The sequence below is a fragment of the Gambusia affinis genome, linkage group LG13 (genome assembly GCF_019740435.1).
Source record: "Gambusia affinis linkage group LG13, SWU_Gaff_1.0, whole genome shotgun sequence".
In the NCBI taxonomy this organism is placed as follows: domain Eukaryota; kingdom Metazoa; phylum Chordata; class Actinopteri; order Cyprinodontiformes; family Poeciliidae; genus Gambusia; species Gambusia affinis.
This window is the reverse complement of record NC_057880.1, coordinates 23,707,985-23,734,003: the sequence shown is the minus strand read 5'-3', so window position 1 is coordinate 23,734,003 and position 26,019 is coordinate 23,707,985. Positions and strand designations below refer to the sequence as shown.

The following is a 26,019-nucleotide window of genomic DNA, read 5'->3' as shown; positions in this document are numbered from 1 at the left end:
CCTTCCTGAATAAGACTTCTTCTCTTCTTGCTGCTTTTAGGTTTTTCCTGTTAGCTTCCACAGACGCACGGTGTGAGTTACAGCCCCGCGTACGCAGCACCACGCTCCTCTTTGTCGCTTTCCTTTTTCGGCATGCAGTGCTCACTCATATGTTTTATGACAACTCTTGAGCAATTTCCTAACTCAGTTTCGCGACTTTCTTGAGAAGCGACATCGCAGAGGAGCAGATGGGCAATTGATGTGGCTGGGAAGCATCTCAGGAGGAGTTAATAAATTCTCTAACCACAAAAATGTTAACATGCTGGTCATGCGGGGTATTTAAACAATAGTGTGCACAGAGGGCACATGTGTGAAGAAAAATGCTACTTTGTCCCTCAGTTGAGTGATTCACACGTTGTCAAGACAGCAACCAAGTCAGAAACAAGATCTTTGTGTGCTTAAAATGAATATTGGCTGTCAGGAATTAACAATTATTTTCAGGTGTTCACAACCCTTCAGCTGTTTCACATTTTCTCACGTTATAAACACTATACTATAACAAAAACGTGGTCTACAGCAGGGAAATCAGAAGATAAATATTTTTTCACAGTGCAAAAACTCTGATATCCTGAAATAAACTCCTAAAATGAAACTAATTGGATTAGAGTCACCTTAAAAGCAGAGTACACTTGGACAGATTATTAATCATAGAAAAACCCAAACTAAAACATCTAAGTCAATAGAACTGCTAATGTGACACAATTTTAGGAGTGATGAGGAGGAGTTTAGTGACCCTAAGAGCGTTTAAAGCAGAAAAATGTTGGAAAAACCGCTAGAAAGTAGAGAAATTCTCCGTAAAATGGATAGAGCTCTGCCAACAGCAAGGTCTGCCTGGTGATGCTTTGTGGTAATTAATTACAATTTACATAGTTTCATCATCATCACACTTTTATTAATCCAGTCTAGATTGTCTGATTGATTAATTTATATCAACCTATTAATGGGGTTGTGTTGTTTTCTGTATCGACCAATCACATTCAAATCTAGATTTATTGATTTATTTCATTAATCTGAATGATACGAGTTTAGTTTGTTTCTTTGGGCCACCATTAGTTCACACCTTTTGGTGGTGGAAATGCTCCATTATGTCATTTGCAAACCATTATTAAATATAAGTACAAGAATAAGAGGAACCAATCAGAGTACGTAGAAGACGTCGTCACGTCTAGCAACAGGGTCAAAACAAAACGTGGAACACAGTGCTCTGTTCAGACGATGCCATTTCCACGGTGGTGGTAGCATTATTCTGTGGGGATGATTTTTTTTCTATCATTTCTTAATAACTGGAAGGTTGTGCAGCATTTATTGAAGAAAGATGGAGCTTAATGCAGAACAATCCTGAGAGAAAAATGATAAGATCAGCTCTAAAAATACTGCCAATGGAACAGCCTAGTCAAAGTTCAGACCTAAACCCAACTGAGCTAAAGCTGCTGTGAAGAGCTGGTAGAAACACCAAAACACCTGGAGTTGTAATTGTAAGCCTCTTGCTTTGTTTTGGTCCGTCTCTCAAAATCCAAATAAATACACAGATGTTTGTTCAAGGGGTATGAATACTTTTGACCACAAAGTCAAATTGTCGCACACAGGATGAGAAGCAGAAACCGTTCCCTCAGAAGACACGTCAACAGGAACTGGGAGACAGACTGAAATGTAATCTCTCTGCTCCAGATGCAAGAGTGGCAGCAATTTAGTATTTACAGGAGTTATGCAGGTTTCACCAACCTAAATTTAAGACTTTTTAAGATTAAATTTAAGACCTATATCATGACAGAATGTGAAATAGAAATGCAGAGGACCACACTGTTATTTTCGTGGTTCTGGGCTGCAGTTTTTAGCTTCTGAACCTTATGCTAGCTTCTAATGGCTAGTTTTAGCAGCATTAGTAGCTTATTACTGGTAACTTTAATCATCTTGAATCACAAAACACATTAAATTAAGACGTCTGCACAACCCAAATGTTTCCCTCATACAAAAGTCCTGCAAGAGAAAACCTACATGGAATATATTAGATTAAATAGTCCCATCACTTCAAAAATTTAGACCTGTGATTAACATATTTAAGGATAATTTATATTTTCTTTAACAAATTTAAGACGTTTTAAGGCCTCAATTTCTTGAATAAATGAATTCAAGACATTTTAAGGATGCACAGACACCCTGATTCACCTCTAAGTCACACAGCCAGAGGTAAAAAGACACATGCCATCTAACTCAACGCACCTTTAATTCATCTTCCTGAAAACAAAGACGCGGACAGACTGCTGATAAATCCTCCCACAATCACCATTTCTTTCATGGAAGATGCACAAGACTGCTTAACCATCATCAGCAGAGCCCTCTACAGATCAGGTGACACCTTGACTCCGCAGTTTAGGGTAATTTCTTCAGCTACACTCCGACAAACAAAACAATCCCAACCTCACAGCACGGACAATCAACAGATTTGTTCATGATAATCACATCCACTATCCCTAACAAGAGACTGAAGGCACTAAGGGGATAAATCCAGCCACTCGCTTTAAAATGAGGGTGTTCAGCAGGCCAGTACAAAAAAAATTTTGATAATTAAGGAGAGATTAAATGGTTTTAATGTGCTAAAAAAAACATGGTGGATTATCTGAGTCATTCAGAGGAGGTTCAGCTAACAATAATGTGCAAAGATGTCACTCGCACGCTGCGCCTCGGATGGATGGCATTTGAGTAATATAACACAGACATTTCTGTCATCACTCAGGGTAAGACTATCCAGTTTTTATAAACACTGTTAAATAACAGGTGTGAAGCAGCAGATCCAACCACAGTATTATGTCCTTAATGTCTTTTTCAAACAGAGAAGAGAAAGAAAACAACAATAATGTGACCACTGCTGCTTCCCACTGTCATGGGCGGCATTAGAAAGACGCGGGACTCCCAGAAAAACAAAAAATAAAACGCATCTAATCAGTCAGTTGTGACCTGAAAAGGTTTGCTACTTCTAGGACAAATGTGGAGTGGAGTAAGTTTCCCTTGCTTGGTGCTCAGTACTGGGAGACACAGTTTCCTGCTTTCTGCTGGAGAAAACTTTTGATAATTACTTAAGAACCAACACTGTTTGGTGGACTACTTTCTGACAATCTATTTCCAGGTCTCTTTGGCCATAAAGAACTTGCCTTTAAAGTGTTTGTTTTTTTTCCCCATTGGAATGTTGGCAGAAAATTCACCTTTGCATGTTTTTTTGTTTTGATTTTGTAGAGAATACTTAAATGTTCAGAAGAAATGCAGCTGAAATACCTTGTAGCAATCCTACTTGGCATGCTATTGGATGGTGTTTGCAAAGCAGCCAATCCAGGAGCGGCATCGATTTTCCTTGGTGTTGATTGGCTGTACCTCAGAGAGCGGAAAAACTAAACACAGCCGATGCTAAAATGGTTCCCGCTGTGCATATTAATCCATACTGTTTGGTGTTTGAACAATTAAATTGTGATATTCTTCAGACACAGTATTAAAAGTGAGCAGGCTGAATGTATATCGTTTAAAAAGATTACATAAGTTAAATCTGGACAAATATCCAGATACATCTGAATGGTCAAGCCAAATTTCATAAATGTGATGTTATTTATTTTAATCCACAAATACTTGATGTGTTTCAGGGTTCCTGCCCATTTCTGGAGCCAAAGTCCACAGTTTTCTAGGCTCAGATCTCCAAAATTATCATGGTGGTTCCATTTTAAAACATAAACGCAAACAATTAGTTTATAGCATAGCTGCAAGATAGAAAGAAAACATGTGATATGCTATAATGTTACTGAATGTAGTAATTATGAAATGACTTGTGACAAGCATAAATCAAGAATGTTAACAGCTTTCTGCTTTGACTCCATTGTAAAGATAAACCCAGATAATGACGCAAATGCTGGAAAATATAAATTTTTTCCCTAAATTCTTGCTTTTATTGAAGGACAAACATCTGGCTAAAGCTGCTGGTTTGCCAAAGAAAAACATTTTATTATTTTTTATTTTTTTTTGCCTGGCAGTAACAATCCATTTTCAACATGTGTTTAATTTTTACAGTGCACCAGAGGAGGGCATCTCCACTGGTCAATGCATGACTGGGCACATGCTGGACAACCAGTTACACACAGACACAATCACAGACCTCAGGATAACTTAACATAACCAACCAGCAAGGAAGCTGCAGTAACCTCAGAGAAAACAGGTTTGCATTGGAAAAAACATGCAAATTCCATGCAGAGGAGCCCTCAGCTGGGATTTAAACCCAGAACAGAGCAAATAACTTCAGCCTGCAATAATAATACCAATGTGTAATTAGCCAATGTCTATTGAATTCAAGAGTTGTTTATATAGAATATTGTGATGGCAACAAATGTGCAGTTTAACAAGCATTAACAATACTTTTCCACAGTCCTTCATTCATTCAATTTGAGGTCTGGAAAACACTTAATTTCAAGATTTTTCCAGGCTGTCCCAAACTCTGAGGGAACAATTTGCACAAACAAACAAAAACAGCTGATCCCACAGAAAGAATGCTGCAATCTGGACATAGACTGGTCCAATCTGCAGATTAGATATCAGCCCAACTTTTGGTATCTGCAGAAAACCTACGCAGGGAGAACTAGGAAAACAAATACTACCCTCGGTTTTGTTTTCATTACTGGATATATAGACATTAGAGCACATTTATCTAAACAGGAAGTGGGAAATAAGAAAGCTAATGACCATGACCTCCATCATCAGCCACCTTTTTTATTTTATTGCCTTGTACCTAAGCACTTTCTCACTGCCTATAGCTGATCAGATAAGAAACTCAGAGTGCCGGCCACCTCCCTGTGTGCTGCGTGAATTACTTCATAAAAAATTTTACCAAATAGCCAAATAAATCCACACCAGGAGCTTTGGCCATACTCTAGATATATGAATATTCAACCAATTTTACACCATTTTGCAAAAAGACAGACCAAATTTCCATATGTGTGAATAGTACATATAGGTGAACAGATGGACAATACACCTTGCTTGTTCTCATGTAATAAAAAGTATCAATGAGCAAACAGCAGTCTGCTACTCACTTCCCGCTCCAATGAGAGAAGCTTAAAGTTTTAATCCCTGCTCTGCGTAGCAGCTCTGCTCTTAAGATGAGCACATCACTTAGACAAAAATAAACAGAGTAAGATCTCTATGTTCTCAGACTTAAAACCAACTAAGATTATTACTAGCACCCTCTATTCTTTATTACATGTGTAAAGGAGGAAGAGAACATTTCTGCTCAACTAGGTCAGGGGTGTAAGAGTCAAGGCCCATTGCCGCCTGTAAAAATATAACTATTTTTCATGAGTTTATCTCTCTGTAGGTCTAGATTTGATGGCCATAAAGATAGGCAGCTAACACAGGCAGCCAAGCAATCAGTAATTGCTCGTTTTGCAGGAGAGAACAACAGAACAAATGCCAAACCTTGTAAAACGTGCATGCTGGTTGGTTTCAGACATTTTTATGTGTACTGGACAGCTTTAAACAACCCAAGCAGCTGCTTTTTGTTCATCATCATCACTGGAATCTCTGTGTAATCCACAAATCAACACATTAATCTGTCTTGAAAATTTCTCTTATACAAATTAAGAAGTCTTCCATCTGCCACACAGGCAAAGCAAATACCTGTAAAAGCACACAGAGGCAGATAAACGTGCTCCCGTTTAAGGAGGTACTCGTCTTCTGTTTCCAACAAGCCTCCCGCCGGCCAAATTGGGTAATAAAAAGCCACGGAGCAGGAGAGGTGGAGATGGTGCCATCTGCTCAGAGGGCATGTGGCCGGCCAGCTCCATGGAGCCCTGGAAACGTACGGACGCTAGTCGGCACGCGTTGACATGCTGCAGGCAAACCGCCAAAAGAGCTCTTCTAACGAGTGTGTGCTTACAGGCCAAGTGTGAAGTATACTTTCCTCTATCTATCCTGTCAATCTAGGGACTCCTCACCTTCCTGATTTTCCTAGCTTTCTTCTGAAAGTGAGGAGTCTTTAATGGCACCTCAATAAAAACATTGATGAAGACAGAAATACTTAAGCACTTATAATGTTTGTCATGGTGGTGATAATAACATAACATATACTGTTTAAGTACTTTACCACTCTTTTATGTATTATTTGCAAAGAAATGCAGTATGGAGTGGCCACCACCATGCAACACAGTTGGTGCAGTGTCCTTAGAGACTGTTCCCTGAAGGCATCTTCTCTGACCATTAAACGTTTGGATGGTCCATATCATCAGTAGTTGAAAGTTTTAGTCGTGTTCGAACGTGTCCAGATTGTGGTTTTCTGGAGCGATCACCGATCAACAATTTTTAAAAAGCCTGACTTGTCAATTCTGGTTTTGGCCCGTGTGGAATTCATTGTTGGCAACAGTGGGGTGACTATTGCTAGTCATCCACATAAAGGCTTTAAAATACTTGTGTTAGTTTATAAATCACTGAATGGCTTAGCACCAAAATACATTAAAGATCTACTGTTGTTGCATTTTCCAGACCTCTCAAGTTGTTTGGTTCTGGTCTGTTCTGCATCTCCAGAACCAGAACCAAACATGGAGAAGCAGCATTCAGTTTCTATGCACTTAAAATCTGGAACAAATTTCCAGAAAACTGCAAACACTGAGTTCCTTTAAATCAAGGCTGAAAACCTAAGAGTTGTCTTTCATTCATAATAACTGGGACATTGATTGATATATTTGAGGTGTATTTGCTTGATTATCTTGTTTCACAATTAGTTATTGTATTGTGTTTTATGGTGTAAAGCACTTGTGATTGCTTTGTTGCTGAAATATGCTGTATAAATAAACTTGACTTAATGTAGACATGGTGGACAGCAGAGCAAAAAGGCACAGTAGCTTATCCTCAGACGTTTGCGGCAGCAGATAAGATCGAAGGATAAGATTGGTGTTATGATTTCCCAAAATTAAGAAAATCTAGGACAACCCATCGGTCTACTCCTACTTCATTGTGTTGCTGTAGTGTTTTGGTTAATCTTAACCTAGGATCTTGGTGGTTTTGGAATCGTTTCTGGCCATTTTAACCAAATTGTTTAATCTAAGAGTTGAAATTTTGACACAACTGGGTGACCGAAATGAGCAATACCCCAAACCACATTAAAATTATATTAGAAAAAACAACGTAGGCTCATTCAAATGCATAATTAAGAGCTCAATATCAATATGACATGTTGTAACTCATGTAAAATTATGACCAGAACTATGGTTTCTAGGCTTTCAAAACCCAAACATGTTCCCTGAAAGAAACTCCTTAGACGGCAGCATTATCTCAACTCAAATCACTAGCTGGGATCTAAAATACTTCATCCATTTTTCCCTTTTTTAAGCTTTGAGTGTGGCAAACATCTCAGAGAACATTTTGTATCCACAGGCCAAACAACTTCCAAGGCTTTTCTAGCAACAACATAAATACAGAAAAAAAATAGGATGTCCTGGACAAATATGTGCTCCTGACTGAGATCTAAACATAGCCACCAGAAGGGCTACAGAATTGGTGGAGACAAGTGGGGAGGGTTTGTATTGTTTGAGCTGTCTGCAGTGGAAACTTCACCGTCCACAGTGGAAGCGCGAGTGATAACCTTTGGCAAAGGCCGGCAGAGATAAGGCAGCGAGAGGAACCACGCAAACAACAATAGAGGTATGCTGGCTGGAAAAATGGCAAAAAGCCCCTGTGTCCTTTCAAAACACACCGGAAATCATTCGGGGAGTGGTCACTCTGATTCACCATGGGGAAACATCAGCAGCGCTTCATAGGACTGCTGATGTTTGAGAGCAGCTTAAAAAAGGCCAGTAAAGCCTTTGTGTCTCCAGCAGTGAAAGTGTAAAGATCGACATAAGATGCATCGGTTAAAATATTAGCGTCACAGAGACAAACAACCCAATGCTGGGAAGCTCCATCGAGATGAGCTTCCCAGCTGCAAAGTTCTTCCACAAATGGCTCAGTCAGACACTAAAAAGTGAAGCAACAAAACTATAAACAAAACTTATAGGAACCTACCTGTTGATGTCGTTATAAAAGAAAATTGTACGCAAAATTACCAGCAAGCCAGAAACACTACAGAGCTGCTGCTGAGTGTCTTGTTTACATTGTAAAAAATATGGTTTGTGTGCCGCAGATCCATGTTAGTTTTGAAACATTTACCTGAGGATAGAATGAACCTGTATTTATCTTTCAACAGCAAACTGACATACGAACTAAAGGTAAACAGTTAAATTTAAATTTTGCACGACTGCAGTTTCACAAAGGTGAATATATAGAAGCATTAATATTAAAACTATAAATTAGCCATTTCTAATCAGTCAAGAACAGCGTAAAGTTTAAAAGAGTCTGCTAAAAAGAAAACAAGTTTATTTATTTATTTATTTTACCTTTCAATACATTTGTTAAGCAACATTCTGCCAGATTAAAAACATATTGGCAGTAATTGTGTGAAAATTTCAGTGAATGTATCTTTATACACAGTAGCAGTTTATTTTAAATGTTTCCAGGTGGAGCAAAAACAAATAAATGCGAAACTAAAATTTCTCAAAATCCCAACGTTGTATTCTAATAGGAGACAAGAAATCAACTTTCTATGTTCAACAACTGAAACAATTGTTTTGGTAAATAATAAGTCTAAATAGGCTTTTCTGTGTTATTACACGCCGTTAAGGTAATCCTCCATCATCTCCGTTTGCGACGCATTCAATTGTTCTAGGCCATAATTTTCCCCCAAAGCGTGGCTGAGAGTGGGAGGCTAATGACGGCGTGATTAAAGCAGGCACCAAACTCCAACTCTGCAGCAGCTTGACGGGGAACAACGCCCAGTGCCACCGCCACCCCCTGCAGCTTCTCACCCTCCGTTTGCATGTGCGGGAGGGAAACGACACAACCCGTATGGATGCATCATGACCCGGCGACAAGAGCAGCAGACACAAAACAAATTTTTAACGCTCCACATAAAGTATTTGCATAACTTTTCTTTCTCCGTAGAGTAAAAATGAATGCAACTGGTAACCGATTAATCTTACCGACGGTTAATTGATTAATAAGATAGAAAAAAACTGACAAGGTCTAAATACATAAAAAATAAATACATTAAAAAATGCAAACAGATAATCCAGTTTTTTCTCTTAAATAAGAAAATAAACATTTTATTGTCTAAAATGACTTATCAATAAAGTTTAGGGCTGACCTGTTAACTACTGATTAATAATTGGATATCAAAAGGTGCTTAGTAGGAGATTTTATTTACATAAATTGAATAAAATGAAGCTAAAACTGCAACTTCCCGAGTTTTGGGGAGAACCTATTTACAGAAAAGTTGGTTTTTATCTTAAATGCAAAATGTACACACTTTTTGCACAGTTCTGGCTTAATCAATCAATCAATTAATCAATCAATCAATCAATCAATCAATTAATTAATTAATTAATTAATTAGGAAATACCCTTTTTTATAGTCTGCATATACCAGTTAACAATGAATCGATTACTAGTTAGTTCAATAATCAATTAATCACGATTAATCACTTCAGTCCATGGGAAAATATGGAGCTAAATCTACAGAGATGGAATACCAGGAGCAGGTATGCAGTAGTTTGTGTCTGTAGTTCTAAAATATGGCTCTGCTCGCCTTAAATGGGAAGCAGAGGCAGTGAAATACTGATACTGGCTGGTTGGGAAAAGTTCTTAAGGGAAACCAGACTCAGCTCTGACTGACAGGGGAAATAAACAACGTTTAAACACTGTAACTGCAAGATGCAGGAGCTCTCTTTAAAATGTTAATGTATAGGCATGACCCAGTGATACCTGGCACTCAGAGAAGCAGAGAGACCCCCGGAGCTCAAGACACAGTCGGAGTCCAGAGCAGGAAGTCCTAAAGGATGACAACGCAGGATAAGGTCGGCCTCTACGGGGCTAATGACTTGGCCAGACCAGTCTGTGCTTCTCCTGCTGAAGCCATGGTGGAAACAGAAGCGGCACAACAATAGCCCCATTCCCAACCAATGACTGTACAAGGACCAGAGAAAATAGACTCCCCCCCATCCAAGACTTGAGGTTAAATAAACACCTGTCCGGCTGGGAATGACTTATTGACTGTGAATAGGATACAACAGAAGTACAACAACGCAGTTACAACGTCTTCTAGCACTGGAACTGGAAGAAATGTGGAGATAAAACATCAGGACAGTGATCTCTAGCCATCTGACCGTCGCCTTCTTTCATCCTAAAACATTCTCAGGTTATTGAGTCAACAGTTGCAAAAGGTTTTTCCATCATCCAACAAGTTAAATCATTAATTATCATTTTCCTTCATTCTGACTGGTCGAACACCTAAGAGTTGCTGTAGCAACAAGACAGTTTCCACTTTGACCTGTCACAATAACAAATTTTAGGGGTGGAACTGCTTGCCACCCCTAAAAAAATATTGCATCAGAAATAAAATCCCTTTCCAATCAGTGAAAACACCACCCCTTCTTGAGGATGATTGACAGCGCTAAGACCCTCCTCCTGGCTCTGATTGGTTGTTTCTAATAAGCACTGGAAGCACTGGTAGAAGGAATAGGAGCTTGATTTTTTCACAGATTATTTGTCTCATGCATTAGTGTCCACACTGAAGTGGACACTAATGCATCATAAAATACACTATCAACTACTGGCCAAAATGCAAGAAATTATTTTTGTTAAATTCAATATGGCCGACAGAAAAAAAAAGCAGGCCAACCAACCCTAATAATCAGTCACACTTACATCATTGTCTACCTGTTGCCATTTCTCTTTTAGCTGAATTAAAGATAAACGCTCTTCAAAATCAAAACTTCAAAGCTTTCTTGTATCCACCTTCATCTAATCAACTCAACCTCTCCAGCACTTGGTTGTAAAACTTTCTTTTCTTTATTTTTGGGTAACGTGGAGCAGAGTAGCGACCACAGCCTCAATTCACGTCCGGCTTCAGCCACGGCACGAGGCAGCTGCTGACGAAATTTGGTTTCTGTGGTGATAAAAGAGGTATGAGCGCTCCTGTAATCGTCCCCTCGCCAGCTGCCAAGATAAAACACGGCAGGACAGAGCGAAGCATGAAGATGTGCAGGTGTGAGAGTGTTGACTGTTAACAAACACATAAAGAGAGAGAGAAACTTCTGAGAAAGTGAAGTGGATGTGCATCTCAGCGAACATCTGAGACTCTCGAAGCGTCGCAGTTTGGGTTTACGAGATGCAGTCGAGCCAAATTCTTCCAATAAACACGGCAGCAGCGAGCTACACAGAACATAAACTGCACTCTATGTAAAAACAGCTTTATGATATGAAGTTAAAACAAGCAACAAAACCTCTTCGGCGAGATATTTCACATTCGCCAACAGCAAACCAGAAAAGAAAAGATAAATCAAGACTGGGGGTTACAGAGTGTAAAAACATTTAAGCTGAAATATCCCAGCCCCAAACACACATTTGTTAACAAGTTATTAAAGTATTCGATTACTCTCTCAAATACTTTTACAATTAATCAAATTAAAAAACTGGCACAAAATACAGATTTTTCATTTAACTACGCAAGTCCTTTTTATACAATATTAGAAACACATTAAAATATGCAAACAAATAATTCCATTGCTGTTTTAAATTAGAAAATAAATATTTTATTGGCTAAATAAGATAATAAAGTTAAAATTCCTTTAATGAATTTGAAGTAATTCAATACTATGCACAGTTCTGGCTTAGTTATCACCGAATATTTGGGTTTTTTTTGGGTCCCATTAACGATTAGTCGATTACTAAATTTGTTGACGATTATTTCAATAATTGTTTGATTACGATTAATCACTTCAGCCCTACTCAAATGTTTTCAGAGCTTTCAATAAGCCAATAAACCATAAAAACGTAATGAAGTTAATCAAAAGCACTATAACTGTAGCATCCCAATAACATACTATATCACCGAAAAATTAATTTACCTCCATAATTCAGTTCAAAAAGATAAAAAAATAACATCAAAATTGTTTATTGCTGTTCATGGATACGAGAAAAAATATTTCTCATATCAAACACCATTTATAATTTGCTCCAGTGTTCCTGTTGCTTTTCCAGGTATAAATAAAAGCTCAGGTCATCCACAGGGGGAACAGGGATGATCACCTGTTCACCTCGGAGAATTTCAGCTTTATTATGGGACACAGTGACCCACCGAGTCGCCAAGGAGATCCAGCTCAGATTAGTCAGGAGAGGATCTACCCTGACGAATGAATCACACACAAAGGAATCAGTTCACTTATCTTTGGATGAACCAGGGTCAATTTGGAAAAAAAAATGAACTGCCAGAAGAAAGGAGCCAGCTGACATTTGGAGCAAAATCAAAATCCAGCATGTATAACACAAATATATCAAACAACTGCTAAATCTGGCTCACAGATCAGTTCATTTCCACCATGCATACACAATTCGTCACTCATCTTTGTTCAATCGAAATGTGAAATCCCACTGTTTACTGCAAAAACTCTGTTTCAAGTTCAGGCCAATAACCTGAGTTCCCATAAGCTCAAGTGTTTCAGGTTTATTGCTGCATCCTTCAAAGTGCTTTACATCAAATCAAACACAAAAATACAATGCAACATAGAATCAACAATAAAAACTGCATCAGTTATTACAACTAAAAACCAGTGATCAGGCCAGAAACCTGGGAGTACTGATGGACTCTGACCTGAACCTTCAGAGCCACGTAAAGACAGTCACAAAGACGGCCTTCTATCACCTGAAGAACATTTCCAGGATTAAAGGACTAATGTCTCAGCCAGATCTAGAGAAACTCATCCATGCGTTTATCTTCAGTCGTATTGATTATTGTAACGGCGTCTTCACAGGTCTGTCCAACAAATCAATCAAACAGCTGCAGCTGATCCAGAATGCTGCTGCTCATGTTCTCACTAAAACCACGAAGATAGAGCACATAACACCAGTTTTAAAGTCCCTCCACTGGCTCCCTGTAGCTCAAAGAATAGAGTTTAAAATACTGTTGTTAGTTTATAAATCACTGAATGGTTTAGCACCACAATACATTAAAGATCTGCTGTTATTGTATCAACCTTCCAGACTTCTCAGGTCTTCTGGTTCTGGTTCTGCTCTGCATCCCCAGAACCAGAACCAAACGAGGAGAAGCGGCATTTAGCATCTATGCACCAAAAATCTGGAACAAACTTCCAGAAAACTGTAAAACAGCTGAAACTCTGACTTCCTTTAAATCTCAACTAAAAACCCAACTGTTTAGAGTTGTATTTGAAACGTAATCAATTGCAAATTTATTGACGGAACCTGACTTATGTTGTATTTTTATTGTTGATTTTATGTTGCATTGTATTTTTGTGTTTGATTTGATGTAAAGCACTTTGAAATGCCTTGCTGCTGAAATGTGCTATACAAATAAAGTTTGATTGATTGATTGATTGATCCTGTGGTGACAGAAAAACAACTTCTGGTAATAAAGAATTAGCCGTAAAGTGGTTTCCATTGACGTTGATCGACGTTCTGCTGGAACGGTGATAAAGAATCAGAAAACCCCCTCAACTCTCAACCTTTCAACCCGACCTGGTGTGAAGAGGGAGACTCAGAGTCTGGTTCATCCTTCTTTTATAAAATGAACATTTGCTACACGTAAAATGTGCTGGGTGGGGTTGTGAACTGACTGCAATACTCGCACCACCCTCTAATTCACAGCTCAGGTGTTTGGAAAGGATGATTTGATGCAGCCTGTCAATCACACAGAGCTAATAATTCAGATTCACAGTCCAGATGCCCTTATCCATTTACTACCTTGTTAAAATCCTAGCTGGCCGTTACAACAAAATGGAAGCAGGGCAGAGGCAACCGAAATAGAAACATCTGATATTTCTTTCATGAACTTTTCCACTCCTACAGCGTCACTGTGGAAAAAACAGTAATAGAGGTACAAATTTAGTCTGTGCAGCAGAGTTTCCCTTTATTGTGTGAATTCTCGACACTCGATCAAACCTCCACATGGCGCCGCTGGACCGAAGCATTGCAACATGAACGCTCAGTTATATTATTCAATAAGGACATTCAACACCATCCACCATGTGACTAAAAGCTGCATTTAGTCTGAAGGATTTATGGCTCCTGCAGAGATAAAAAAGAAAAGACTGGAACTACAAGGTTACATCTGGACAAAGACTTCCTCTCTTTTACAGATAGAAACACATCATACATCAAAAAGTGTTCACACAGCAGGCATTTTATACACAGAGCGGATCTTGACTCGTCACATTTCCACCCCGTTTTCTGAAACTGCTGAGATCAAAGGTCACAATCCGTCATATTTATTGGTGACAAGTGTCACAAACTGCAATCAGAAGCCAAATGGATGGGAGTAAGATATGTACAGTTTATTGCCACATTTGAGTCAGAACAAGTTTGTGTGTTGTAATATTTTCTTAGTGACTTTAACAAAGCCAAACCCGAATTGGAAATGTTCGATTTCATTCATCTTTCCACTTCTTCTGCCAAATTGTTTTGTTTCCAGCATGAATTCCCAGATCTGAAACGTTCTGTTTTAATATCACAGCGCTGAACAACTCATCTATAATTTACAGACAGTTAGATCCACCTGTGTAAACAAACTAACACTGAGCCCTCAAGTTCTCTAACTATAACTATATAACTATCCTCAGCTTGGCTCTGTTCTTCAGGTTACTCCATCAGACCTGCAGTCGTTTAACTTCATAACACAACCCTTCATTTAGGAAGTTGCTGATTTGTGCTTCTTCCACTTATCTTCCCTGCAAAGCCCATTAGCCAGCACGGCAGCGACGGCTCCATTAAGACGCTCCATCTATGATTAACGATGCAGAAAAAGATGCTTTACTGTAAGAAGACGAATTCAGAGGAAGCCATGATTTCAGGAGGTGATAGTTCATGAAACTAAACCAATGTACAACGTGTGTAGCATTTTATGTTTCCTATTAGCAAACATATATATATATATATATATAAGTAATGCATTAATAATCTATTAACTTCTTTTTTGCATAATACCATTCAAAGTCTAATAAACTTTAATTTTGTAAAGAATACTTCACACTGGAAACACGACAACAAAAAATAATAAACAAAACACAAATAAGTGCCACTTACAACCAAAGCTGTTAAGAAAATGGATTATGAAGTTTCTGTAAGCAAAATTTCCTTTTATAAAATATTAGTCACCGCAATGAAAATTGATCTCATTTAATTTGTTATGCAATTAATTGATTAACTGCTTAGAGCGACAGGCTTAGCAATGCTTCAAAATGCTTAACAAATGTTTAGGGAAAGAACAAATCTGAACATGTTGTCATGTTGAGCAGCACAATTCTACAATCTAAATTTAATTTATCTTACATTAAAATCTATTTTGATGATCGGAAACGTTTACATGTTGGAGTGCAATTACTTTTTCACAGCACTTTAGTTTAAATGAATGATGTTATGGTCGAGAAAAACTAGAAGAACAGGAAGCCAGGGGTGAAGCTGTGAGCACAGGTGACAGATCTCATGTTTAACTGGGGCAACAAAAATTACATTTAATAGGTTAAATCTTGACTGTTCTACATACCAGGCAAATCAGTTTGCTGTCATTATGAGATCAGCAGCCGCCTGAGGGAAACTGAAACATTATTTAATCAACAACAGAGACAAAAGTTTTAAAAAGCACATTGCAGCCGACTTCTTCCTACAGGCAATGACACAGCTGTCAGCTTGAACAGCTATCTCCCTCCGCTGCTGCTTGGAAACTTACAATCTACCATAAATAGGCGGCACAAAACTGTTCAGGCCGATACAATACGAGTAGAGGATGGCCTGCATCAATTTGAGTCATGCAAAAGTAAAAATAAACAGAAAATGAAAAACTACAAAAGCCAGAAACTTCAAACTGTCTCACTTATGTATTTTTTGTACTTTAATATCTTGAAGTTGGTGCATTTTTGCATTTTGAGAAAGCTTAACTAATTCATCTGCATGGAGGCACTGCTGACTGAACTGAGCGCTATCTGTGTGAGACATCTCTGGTTTATAGAGAAAAGCTCAACAACTGCACAACACATGGTAACAACGTAAACTGGTAAAAAAGGACGATGCTGATCGATTAGCTTTAAAACAGCTCATCATAAGAAAATAAATGCTGACGTCATAGATACAGGTTGCTTTATTGTGCTCCAAAAGAGATTAATGATAGACTTTGTCTGACCTGCAGTTCGCAGGAGGTGGAAAGAACCACCATGACTTTGCATTCACTGGGGCTTAATTCACGCTTTTGAGTCAAATCTCGACTATTCTGATTTCTCAATATGATAAGAATACTGACAGCAACACCAGAAATAGCACTGGAAAAAAAATAGTTATTCAATTTTGTGATGGGAAAAAAAAAAAAAAGTAAATCTTAAATGGGGATAATCTCAAAATAACTTCATTTTCTTCTGGTTTCCAAACCACTGTTTGCAGAATGATGAGGTTGATAACCAGCATGCACTGTAAGGACGGGCGATACGGAAAGTTTTATCACGATGTTTTGTGGTATTATTGTGACAATAAAGGTGACTGTGTGTCACAGCAATTGTAGTCCCACAAACACAAATACTGCTCTTGTAAAACATTCCCATTTTTAATGTGCTTCTTTAGGAAATCAGCCACATAAAAAAGTATAATTTGTGTCACTAAACTGCATACTGTGACTGTATTTTTAAATTTATTGATGTATAGTAAAACTATCAATACTACAATACGGACGGTTTTGGGAGGTTCTAAGCATCGTTAATTTATTGTAATAATAAATCAAAATTCTTATGATAAATGAATCACAATAAACAATACTATAAATGTCCATGTACGTATCAAAAAATGGAGATTTGGATGTAGAAATTCTTCAGTTTTGTGCGTCTGGTAAGGCACAGAGCCACTAATGTTTGTTACGTATGATCGTTTTTATGTTTCCATCTACCTTTACAGCACATCAAGATGAGCATTTATCATGATAAATTTCTTATAATAACAATGTTAACTTATTTTTGTCTCAATAAATTCCAGTTAAATCCCAGCTCCAAAAGCTCTCCATATTGTCAAAAGAATTTTTTTCCAATTTTGCCTTTTCCATCAACCTTTTCTAATGTGAACGTGGACGGAAACGCGGCTAAGAATAGAAGTGAAAGGAAAAAATATTTTCCTATTTATTTTTTTCAAATTAGGGTCAACCAGTCCCGCTTCACACAGTGCATAAGAGCGCTAATAATAGAAACAGCTTTTAAAGACAAAGAATTCATTCAGCCCACAGATTCATCACAAGGGGTACCAACGCATCAGACTGCAGTTTGCCTCAAGTGTGAGTAGCTCACCCACTCATCACAGGAATCATGTTCAAATGTGCATTTTTGGCCAAGTCGCTTATTAGTCTAGAGAAGGAAAAAATGAAAAAACGACAGCCAAAACATGATGCTGGTGAGAGGTGAGCTATTTATAGGCTTACTCCAGTGCTGGAGACAGCTCTTCCCTTATGTTTGGGATCGGCGTTTCACATGAGTGAGAGGAGGAAAGAGGAGGAGGAGGCTGGCTCTGAAAGTTGAACTGCTGTTATTCCCTCAGTTCTGCTTCGCATCTTTAACGCAGGATGATCAGAACAGAGAGAGTATCTGAAGACAAACTTCAGAGAAAACTCAACAAATCGCTCCGACACGCCGCAGGAGGCCAGATTTTATACAGAGCACACTTTTTATTTCTAAAATAAAAATACTCTGCAGCTGGTTGGTCTACGTTGTGGGTCGGGGGTCATTTGACATGATTTTATTCGTCCCCAGACCAAAAGTCAAGAGTGGCAAAACATAAGAAATAAAAGACGAAGCAAGAAAATCTGGAAATTGCCAGTCTGTTTTTTTAATAAGGCAACAGTTTGAACCCCTTAAAAATTTGGTACAAATTTAACTTTTATTTTAGCAGATAAATGTAAAATACAAAATAAAAATTAAACAAATTTTTGTATTTTTAATTGAATAAATTTTGTGGTCCACCAGTAGTTTGTATTTACCAGCTTTGGCCCCTGACGTGACAAGTGTGAGTAGTTACAGGAAATACCAGGTCTTGGAAAAGTATTCAACTTTTTTATCGTTTCATTTTTGGTTTTGTAGAAGTCGCATGAGAGATTTTTACATACTATATAATGTTGCATTAAATGCCAAAAGAATAAAGTGGGAGTTATTGGTTCAAAATGTGACATAAATGTGAAAATTGTGTATATGTTCTTCACAGACAGCTCCATGGAGGAACTGAGACATACTTTTATATATATATATATATATATATATATATATATATATATATATATATATATATATATATATATACACACATACACACACCACACAAATGTGGGTGGTAGTGATTAATTATCCCTCTAGATACAAGTCTGAAACTGTTTACGACATCTCAGGTCGGGATTCGAACCCAGGACCTTCTTGCTGCAAAACAAAGGACAGATCTGTTCCATGGTTTATCTCCCCACAGCATTATGCTGTCCCCACCATGTTTCACCATGAGGACAGTGTCTTCAGAGTGATATATAATGTTATTTACTTTTTTAAATTATCTTAATGTATAAATTGAGTTTACCAGTGTCACCATATTTTCAATATCCCAAAAATCATATTGTCTTCCATTAATCATGATAAATTTCTTATCATGATAAGATTTTGATTTGTTATTGTCACATTAAGTTCCGATCTAAGAAGTTTTTAAAACCCCTAAAACTGTCCGAATGCTCGGGTTTGTTATGTTTAGTATTTTTTTCCTCTACTTGATCAATAAAGGTGTTTCAATAAATATCAGCATATATGCATTTTAGTGATAGTAAACACACTTTTTTAAAGAAGCATATTACAAATGCTATGCTTTTTAAGAGCAGCATTTGTTCTTGTGAGGCTGTCACAACCAAATAGTTAACTAAAAAAAAAACTTAAACAGTTTGTGTCGTCACTTTTATTGATGTCACAATTATACCAGAAACTATCGCGATAAAACTTTAAATCCATATCGCCTAACCATACCGCAAACCCACAAAAACATTCAAAACAGTTAGAAAGGGTATAGAAATTATAAGAAAATGTATATTCCTTAAAATTTGTATTAAATATGGTCTAATTCATAAGCTATATGTCTACTTTTGGATATCCATACTACACTTCAAAAGAAGGAGAATATATTTTCACATTTATCTGAACGGTTAGTGTACATTTTAGCGACTTATTTGCAGAAACATAGAGCCACTGCATATATAGTCTACTTAAGCTATAAGATTTATACTTAAAAGTAGATTTCTATATGCTTTTTTTCTTCAAATGTCGCAACATTTTATTTACAAGAGCGCATATACATCCTGGGACACGTGTCCTGGGAAACCTGCGACGCCTATATAGGTGATACTATAACGGTCCGCATCGTGACAACATCACACCTAATTTAGCATAACCTGGGCACAGCGTGGACTGCGTGGGGGAGAAAACAAAAACCACTGAGAGTGTTTATCAACAGAGACACTCACATCTTCGAACAGGGATCCAATGTTGGCTGTCACCAGCAGTATTTTTGCGCCCTGCTCTGCTATCCTTCTTGCCATCATGGTTCTCCGGGTGCAGGAGGCTCGGAAGGGGAGACTCTAACGACGGACTTTGTAGGCTCAAAGAGGCGCTTGAAACGAACCAGGAGGAGGGTCGGCGGCTGTGTTCAGGGAAGCGGTTAAAACGCGGAGAACCTGCGCTTGAAGCCGGGGTTGTTGCTGCTGCGGAGGCTCGGCTGGAGCATATTTTTTCTCCTCTCTCCTCAGCAGTGGTCGTGCATCTAACCAGGAGTTGTTGCTTGCTGTGACAGAGGCTCCGTGTTCTGCGGCGGCGGCTGCTGCGTCTCGCGCTACTTTTCCACGCTCAAGGCCATCGTGAAAAGTTTCCCGTTTTAATCCACGGTGAGCGTCTGGATGACTTCAGCAGGGAAGGCTTTCCAACCTTTTGAGCTGTGTAAAAAAACTCCCCCTCCTGAAGCTGGACGCAGTGCCAGGACCGTAGCCTTCACCGTTAGCAGAGGATAGGCTGAAGTCCTTCGCTGCTCTGACGTCACCGTGCCAATGGAAACACGGGACTCTCTTAAAGGGCCCGCGCACCGTAAACACAGGATCCCCCTCAGCCACCGCCTCGACGTCATTCATTATCGGACAGGGAGCCATTGAATTGGGCTATCCCAATTTGTATTCATACATCTTTTTATACCATTGGTATTTAATTCAAACTCAATGAGGTCCAGTTATTACTATTTCAGTCCAAGTTTTGTCTCTTGCAGAGGTGGGTAGAGAATCCAAAAAACTGCAATCAAGTACTACTAAAACATATTTTTACTAAAGTAAAGCTAAAAAAGTAGAAAAATGTCAGAGTAAAAAAGTACTTGGTAAAAGGTACTAATAGTTCAAGATCAAAACATTTAAAAAATAATTTTACAATTTTTAAAAGAAGTTGCTCAATGTGTATTTGTTTCATAAATCAATAAATAAATCATCAAGAAAAAATCATTTAGAACAACCTTAACAGGACAGTTCAATCATGACTATCTTGAGGGGAAAAAAATTATTTAAAAAAAGAAAAAAGAAATATTAAATGGCTTCACCAAGCTAACTCAGTGTCTGCAGTGTGTGCGAGTTAAACCGTATATTTCTGAAAGTAGTGAGCATCCAGCTGTGCAGAGATTATAGTGGCCCTCAGACTCCCACTGAAAGGCTTGTACTGCTTAAATTAACAGCATTTATATGTTTTTATTGGGGGCTGGAGGGCTTACAGTCATGGATAACACGTGTCTATGAAAAGAGCCGAGAGATTATCACCAAAATGTAAATGGTCACAGCTGTGTCTGGCATGAGAGAGACACAATGTGTGTGTGTGTGTGTGTGTGTGTGTGTGTGTGTGTGTGTGTGTGTGTGTGCGTGTGTGCGTGTGTGTGTGTGGCATTGTATTTGACCACTTTCCTTGCACATACTGCGTTGTGGGGACCAGCATGAGGCATTTACTGACATGGTTGGTTTAGGGTAGGACTAGTCAGGGTTACTAAAGTTTAAGTCAAGTTTATTTGTATAGCACATTTCAGTAACAATACAGTTGAAAGTGCTTTACATCATGAAAACATAATACAGTCACCACTTATAAAATATGAAATAAACATTAAATTTTGTTTAAAGGCCATCATTAAAATCATCCAGCAAATATATTGATCAGTTTACATTGATCTGTTTAGTGTTAATCAAAGGGAGCTCTAAGTAGGTGGGTATTTAGTCTAGATTTAGAGGAACTCAGTGTTTCGGCAGTTTTGCAGTTTTTTGGACGTTTGTTCCAGATTTGTGGTGCATAGAAGCTGAATGCTGCTTCTCCCTGTTTGGTTCTGGAGGTGCATAGCTTTAGAAATAAATGGACATCAATGCAAAGTCCTGCTAAAGATATTAAAGACACAGATCTGTGTGTTTTTTCTTTTGCATATTCTACATATTGAGGACCTCTTTCACCATTTTCACCAACAGAGGGAGGTAATTTGTGGAATGTTGTTCTACTAGTTAGTTTTAGAGGCAATTACTAAAATGAAGGAAGTTAATGCAAATTCTTCAGTTTGCATAGAAGTACAAGAATGTATGTGACTACTTATATCACACACATGGTTTTATGCATGGAAATGATATGCAGCAGAATATCCGTAATCAGTAACTCAGCTGTGGAAGAGCATAATGTTAGGATTTACATACCAAGAATTAATACTACTACTAATGTGTGCATGTGTATTTTTACTGCGTTTGTTTCTAATACCTTGTAGGGGCCATTTTCCTGAAACATACTACGCTGTGGGGACCAAAGCCTGGTCCCCACAAGGGGAAACACTGTTTTTGGGTCAGGGTTTAGATTTAGGACAAAGGTGTGAATTGAGAGTTAGGTATGTAATGGTTAGGGTTAGGATAAGGGTTAGGGTAAGGGTAAGAGTAAGGTTTAGGCTGTAGAAATGAATGGAAGTCAATGGAAAGTCCCCACAAAGATAGTCACGCAAACGTGTGTGTGCGTGTGTGTGTGTGTGTGTGTTTTATTTTACTCTGTGTGTGTGCACTCATAGACAGCTTTAATTAAAAAGGGCTCAAAGCAGCTTTGAAAGCAATATGATGATACTTCTTTAGCCGATTGTCATCCCAGCTCCTACTGCACTGAATTTAGCATTATCAGGCATCATCTACAAGTTGTTTAAACCTTAACATTTGCTAAGTCAGGCATTTCATAGACTGTCTTAGACTATTGCAAATCATCCAACTGAAAAGAGAGCTTTGGTTTAAAAGGGAATAAAAATCCTGAATTACACAAGCAAACAGAATTTAAAAATTAAACATTTATTAGAGGACATCCTGAATATTCAGCCTACCTCCTGAGCGCAGTCTGAGTATTTGCCTTATGTGAGCAGAAAACAAAAACTGAAGAGAATTTTAAAAAATGTTTTGTGAAACATAATTTTAAAAATGAAATGTTTTGTTCCCATGAGAAATAAAAACGAACACCATGGTAACATGGAAAGATTTACCTGAGGCTGCATGTAGGAAACAAGTTTGAAGCAGTTTTGTTAGGTGAAGGGATTTAATTAGGTCCCAAAAGAATCTGATTTGAGCCCTTTCATGGGATGGATTATAGTGGAAGACATTCAAAGCAACCTACCTGGGTCTGGACAGTCAAGGTTGCAAAAAGCTAAGAGAAGTCTAAAAAAAATGCATAAAATGTCATTGTAGGGCCAACTGGAGGCTCTTGATATGGTGGATGACCGTACAATCAGAAACAGACTGCAGACGTAAACTTTTATGAGAAGTTTGTAAGGAGAACACCTTTGAAAACATGAAGGATTGACTAAAATTTGCCCAAGATAACATTAAAAAAAAGTCATTTTTTGGATGCGTCTTGGTTGGGGAATGCTTGGTCATCTTACCAACATAAATGTGCACCAACTGGTGCTTGAGAAAAATGTGAGACAATCTCTCAAAGCTGAAGCAGAACTGGTCCTTGCAAAACCAACAAGGAATAAACATAACTAGAAACTGTAAGAAGGACTGAACTAAAATAAAATAGAAACAATTCCGATCTAATCAACGAAAGAGACTTAGGAACATAGAATAATAATGAAACTAGAACCAAACAATCAAAACAACCCAAGATTGGACATCGTGTGCCACCACTTTTCCTCTTATTGGTCAAACTGAGTGGATCTGGTCTTAAAACAAAGTAACGTGAGACGCATGCACAAATCTGGGTAGGTGGAGTTATTAGTCCTGACATGGTGCATATGGGTCAGTAAATGCTACTCTGTGCTCTGTAGATGGAAAATGCCAAATAGGAGTCGCAAGTAAAGAGTAATAACATTTGTAAGTGTGTGTGTGTGTGGGGGGGGGTGTGTGTGTCCACTGATAAAGAAACTCTACTCACTGCCCACAAAGCCCCCGTGTCTGCTGTGGGTAATGGAAAAAATTGTGTTGGAATTCCAGACAGCTAGCAAATATGTGCACTTTGACCCCAATCTTTCTAAGGCTTAAATTCAGTTATCTAAAAATAGACAAACCTGGAAAATTATCAGGCGCTCACATGTCTTCGAAGGAGCACGTGATAATGTATCCAGACTTAGTCAACGTGAGGTTTTATCTCCAGCTGCAACTCGGGGAATCAGTCATGTGGATCTGATCTGTTGGTCTCATGAGACGTTTGCTTTGCTAGCTTGGGAATTTAAAGTCGCCGGAGCAAAATTTTTGCTTCTTCAAATAAATATTCCTGTCACTTTAGTGAATTATTTGCACACCAAACAACACTGTTAGATTTTTGGAACACAGCCGGATTACGTTTTGCTTAGTGAGCCACAATTTAGGAAACCGTAACATTATTTACTCTGTTTTAAAGGGCAAATATGAACACATTAAAAACCATTTCTCTTTCCTCTACAGATATGTAGGTCATGAAAGCTTTATTAAATTACATCAATATGTGAACCAAAATCCAGAAATATGTTGAAGCATGAAAAACAGCAAATGTGAGGGATCAGAGAATCCATTATGCTCTACGTAAAGTTAGAAATAGAGGAGAAATTTTGACAAGACCAATGGTCTCGATACCTATCAAACAGGCACTTTGCAGAAGGGTTTGAAGCACAAGTCTGGCTGTAATTCTTCAGAGTCGTTGTGCTTCAGTCCATCAGTCAAGGGATTTTTTAATGAACTTTTAAAATTTTGTGCAAAAGAAATAAAAGTGGTTTGGATAGAGTCAACCAGGCTACGCAAACCGTGATTTTGTCAGACGTTGACATTTTGCATGGTTGGAATAATAAAGTAAATGTCAGAACTTAATTCAGAAAATATGTGTCCATCTCCCCTTTTGCACATTAACTCTTTTTCAGAAAAGCCCAAAACCACATCAAGTGTAAAAATGTTTCTGCGAAAATGAGGAAGTTATATGGAATTTTGTGGTTTCCATCAACCTTTTCTAATGAAATACTTCAAAATGTGCATCAAAAAATGCTAATGGATATCATCTTTGGTATTTCACACAAGATTTTCAGAGAAGTGAACTTGACTTCTCTATTCCAGCAGCTGTGGTTTTTAGCCTTGAAGCTTTTGTTTTATTTTTTGCCAACCTAGTTTGTGACAAAAATAAAAGCTCCTCCAACGCTTTTTCTGTGTTGAAACCACTTCAAGAGAAGTTTTGTTACGTAAAAGGCCCTTTCTGTGGTCACTTTGAGATTTCCACGTTGTGACATTATGTATGCTACATCATCACTGATAAACAGAAGTGCAAACCATACCATCCTCAATAGATAAAACTTTTACTCCAGAGTGAGCGAAAGCAGTCAGAACCAGTTAAATGCATGCAGCAATGAATCTGACCCAGTATTTCATTAACAGATCTTCTTTTTAATAAATACAAAAATGACTCCCAGATCCTCCTACCATAGTTGCTTTTTCAAATTGGTTTGATGTAAAACTAAGAAACAAAATTTTAATCAAAGCTTTGTCAATGTATTTAACTGGAAAACTGGATTTTTTGAAAAAAACGTTTTCTAGGAAAAGAAAAGCAAATCAAACTTATGGAAGAAACACAGAAAGTGTCAGGTAAACAGACAGGCAGAAACACAGTGGCAGGCGGTGTGACAATCGAAGAACTGGCAAGTGAGGATCTGCCAAAAAAGTAACAGAAACTGACAGGAAAACAAATGCAGGGCAGGTGATTAGAAGAGCCAGGAAAATGTGAAGCTATTGAATAGGATGAATAGCAGCTATGAGTGGAGGACTGTTTAATGGCACAGAAGTATAAAAAAGCAATAGAAGAAGACAGAGAAATTGCTCATGAACATGGAATCAAAACAGGAAAAACTTATAAAAACAAAAGTCAAATTAACCCATGGGATCAAAACAGTCTTGCTCCATCAAGTAATTATTTATCCTCTAAAGATATTTATTTTTTTCTTTCCCATGGAGACACAGTTTATTTTTCCTTAATTTCTGCCACTCAACTTGTTTCTTCTGTTCCCCCATTTGTCCAAACCACGATCCACAGACCACTTCTGAGGATAAAATAAATGTTTTACGTTACCAGCTGTGGCATATTGGAATGTTGATTTGCACGTTATTGACAAGAAAAAATACACATCTTGTGTTGGATTTGTTCAATCACAGCATGAATAAGTACATTTACAAGTTAAGCAGAGTATTTAGTCCATCTGCTGCCCTGTGACTGGCTGGAAGCTTCAATCAACCCTAACGTATCATTTTAGTGGGTCAGAGGACAAAATTAGCTTTTTGTGTTCTGCCTGGACTGTGATCTTAAAATCTCTGGCATATTTCTCCATCTCCCTCTCTTGGCCAGAGTGGATCCCACTGTGAGGAAACCTATTTCTGAGCTCCCAG

At 38.1% G+C, this 26,019-nt stretch overlaps 1 protein-coding gene across 2 annotated transcripts in view; it reads right to left on the bottom strand.

The window, feature by feature from the left end:
* Positions 1-20,188, bottom strand: part of LOC122842215 (inositol polyphosphate-5-phosphatase A-like) — a 162,279-nt gene extending 142,091 nt beyond the window's left edge. For both annotated transcript variants that reach the window (XM_044135869.1, XM_044135870.1), the window contains exon 1: positions 19,621-20,188. In XM_044135869.1, coding sequence (XP_043991804.1) covers positions 19,621-19,698 — 78 coding nt within the window. In that variant the 5' untranslated portion in view covers positions 19,699-20,188. The remainder of the gene's footprint in view (positions 1-19,620) is intronic.
* Positions 20,189-26,019: the final 5,831 nt, after the last annotated feature.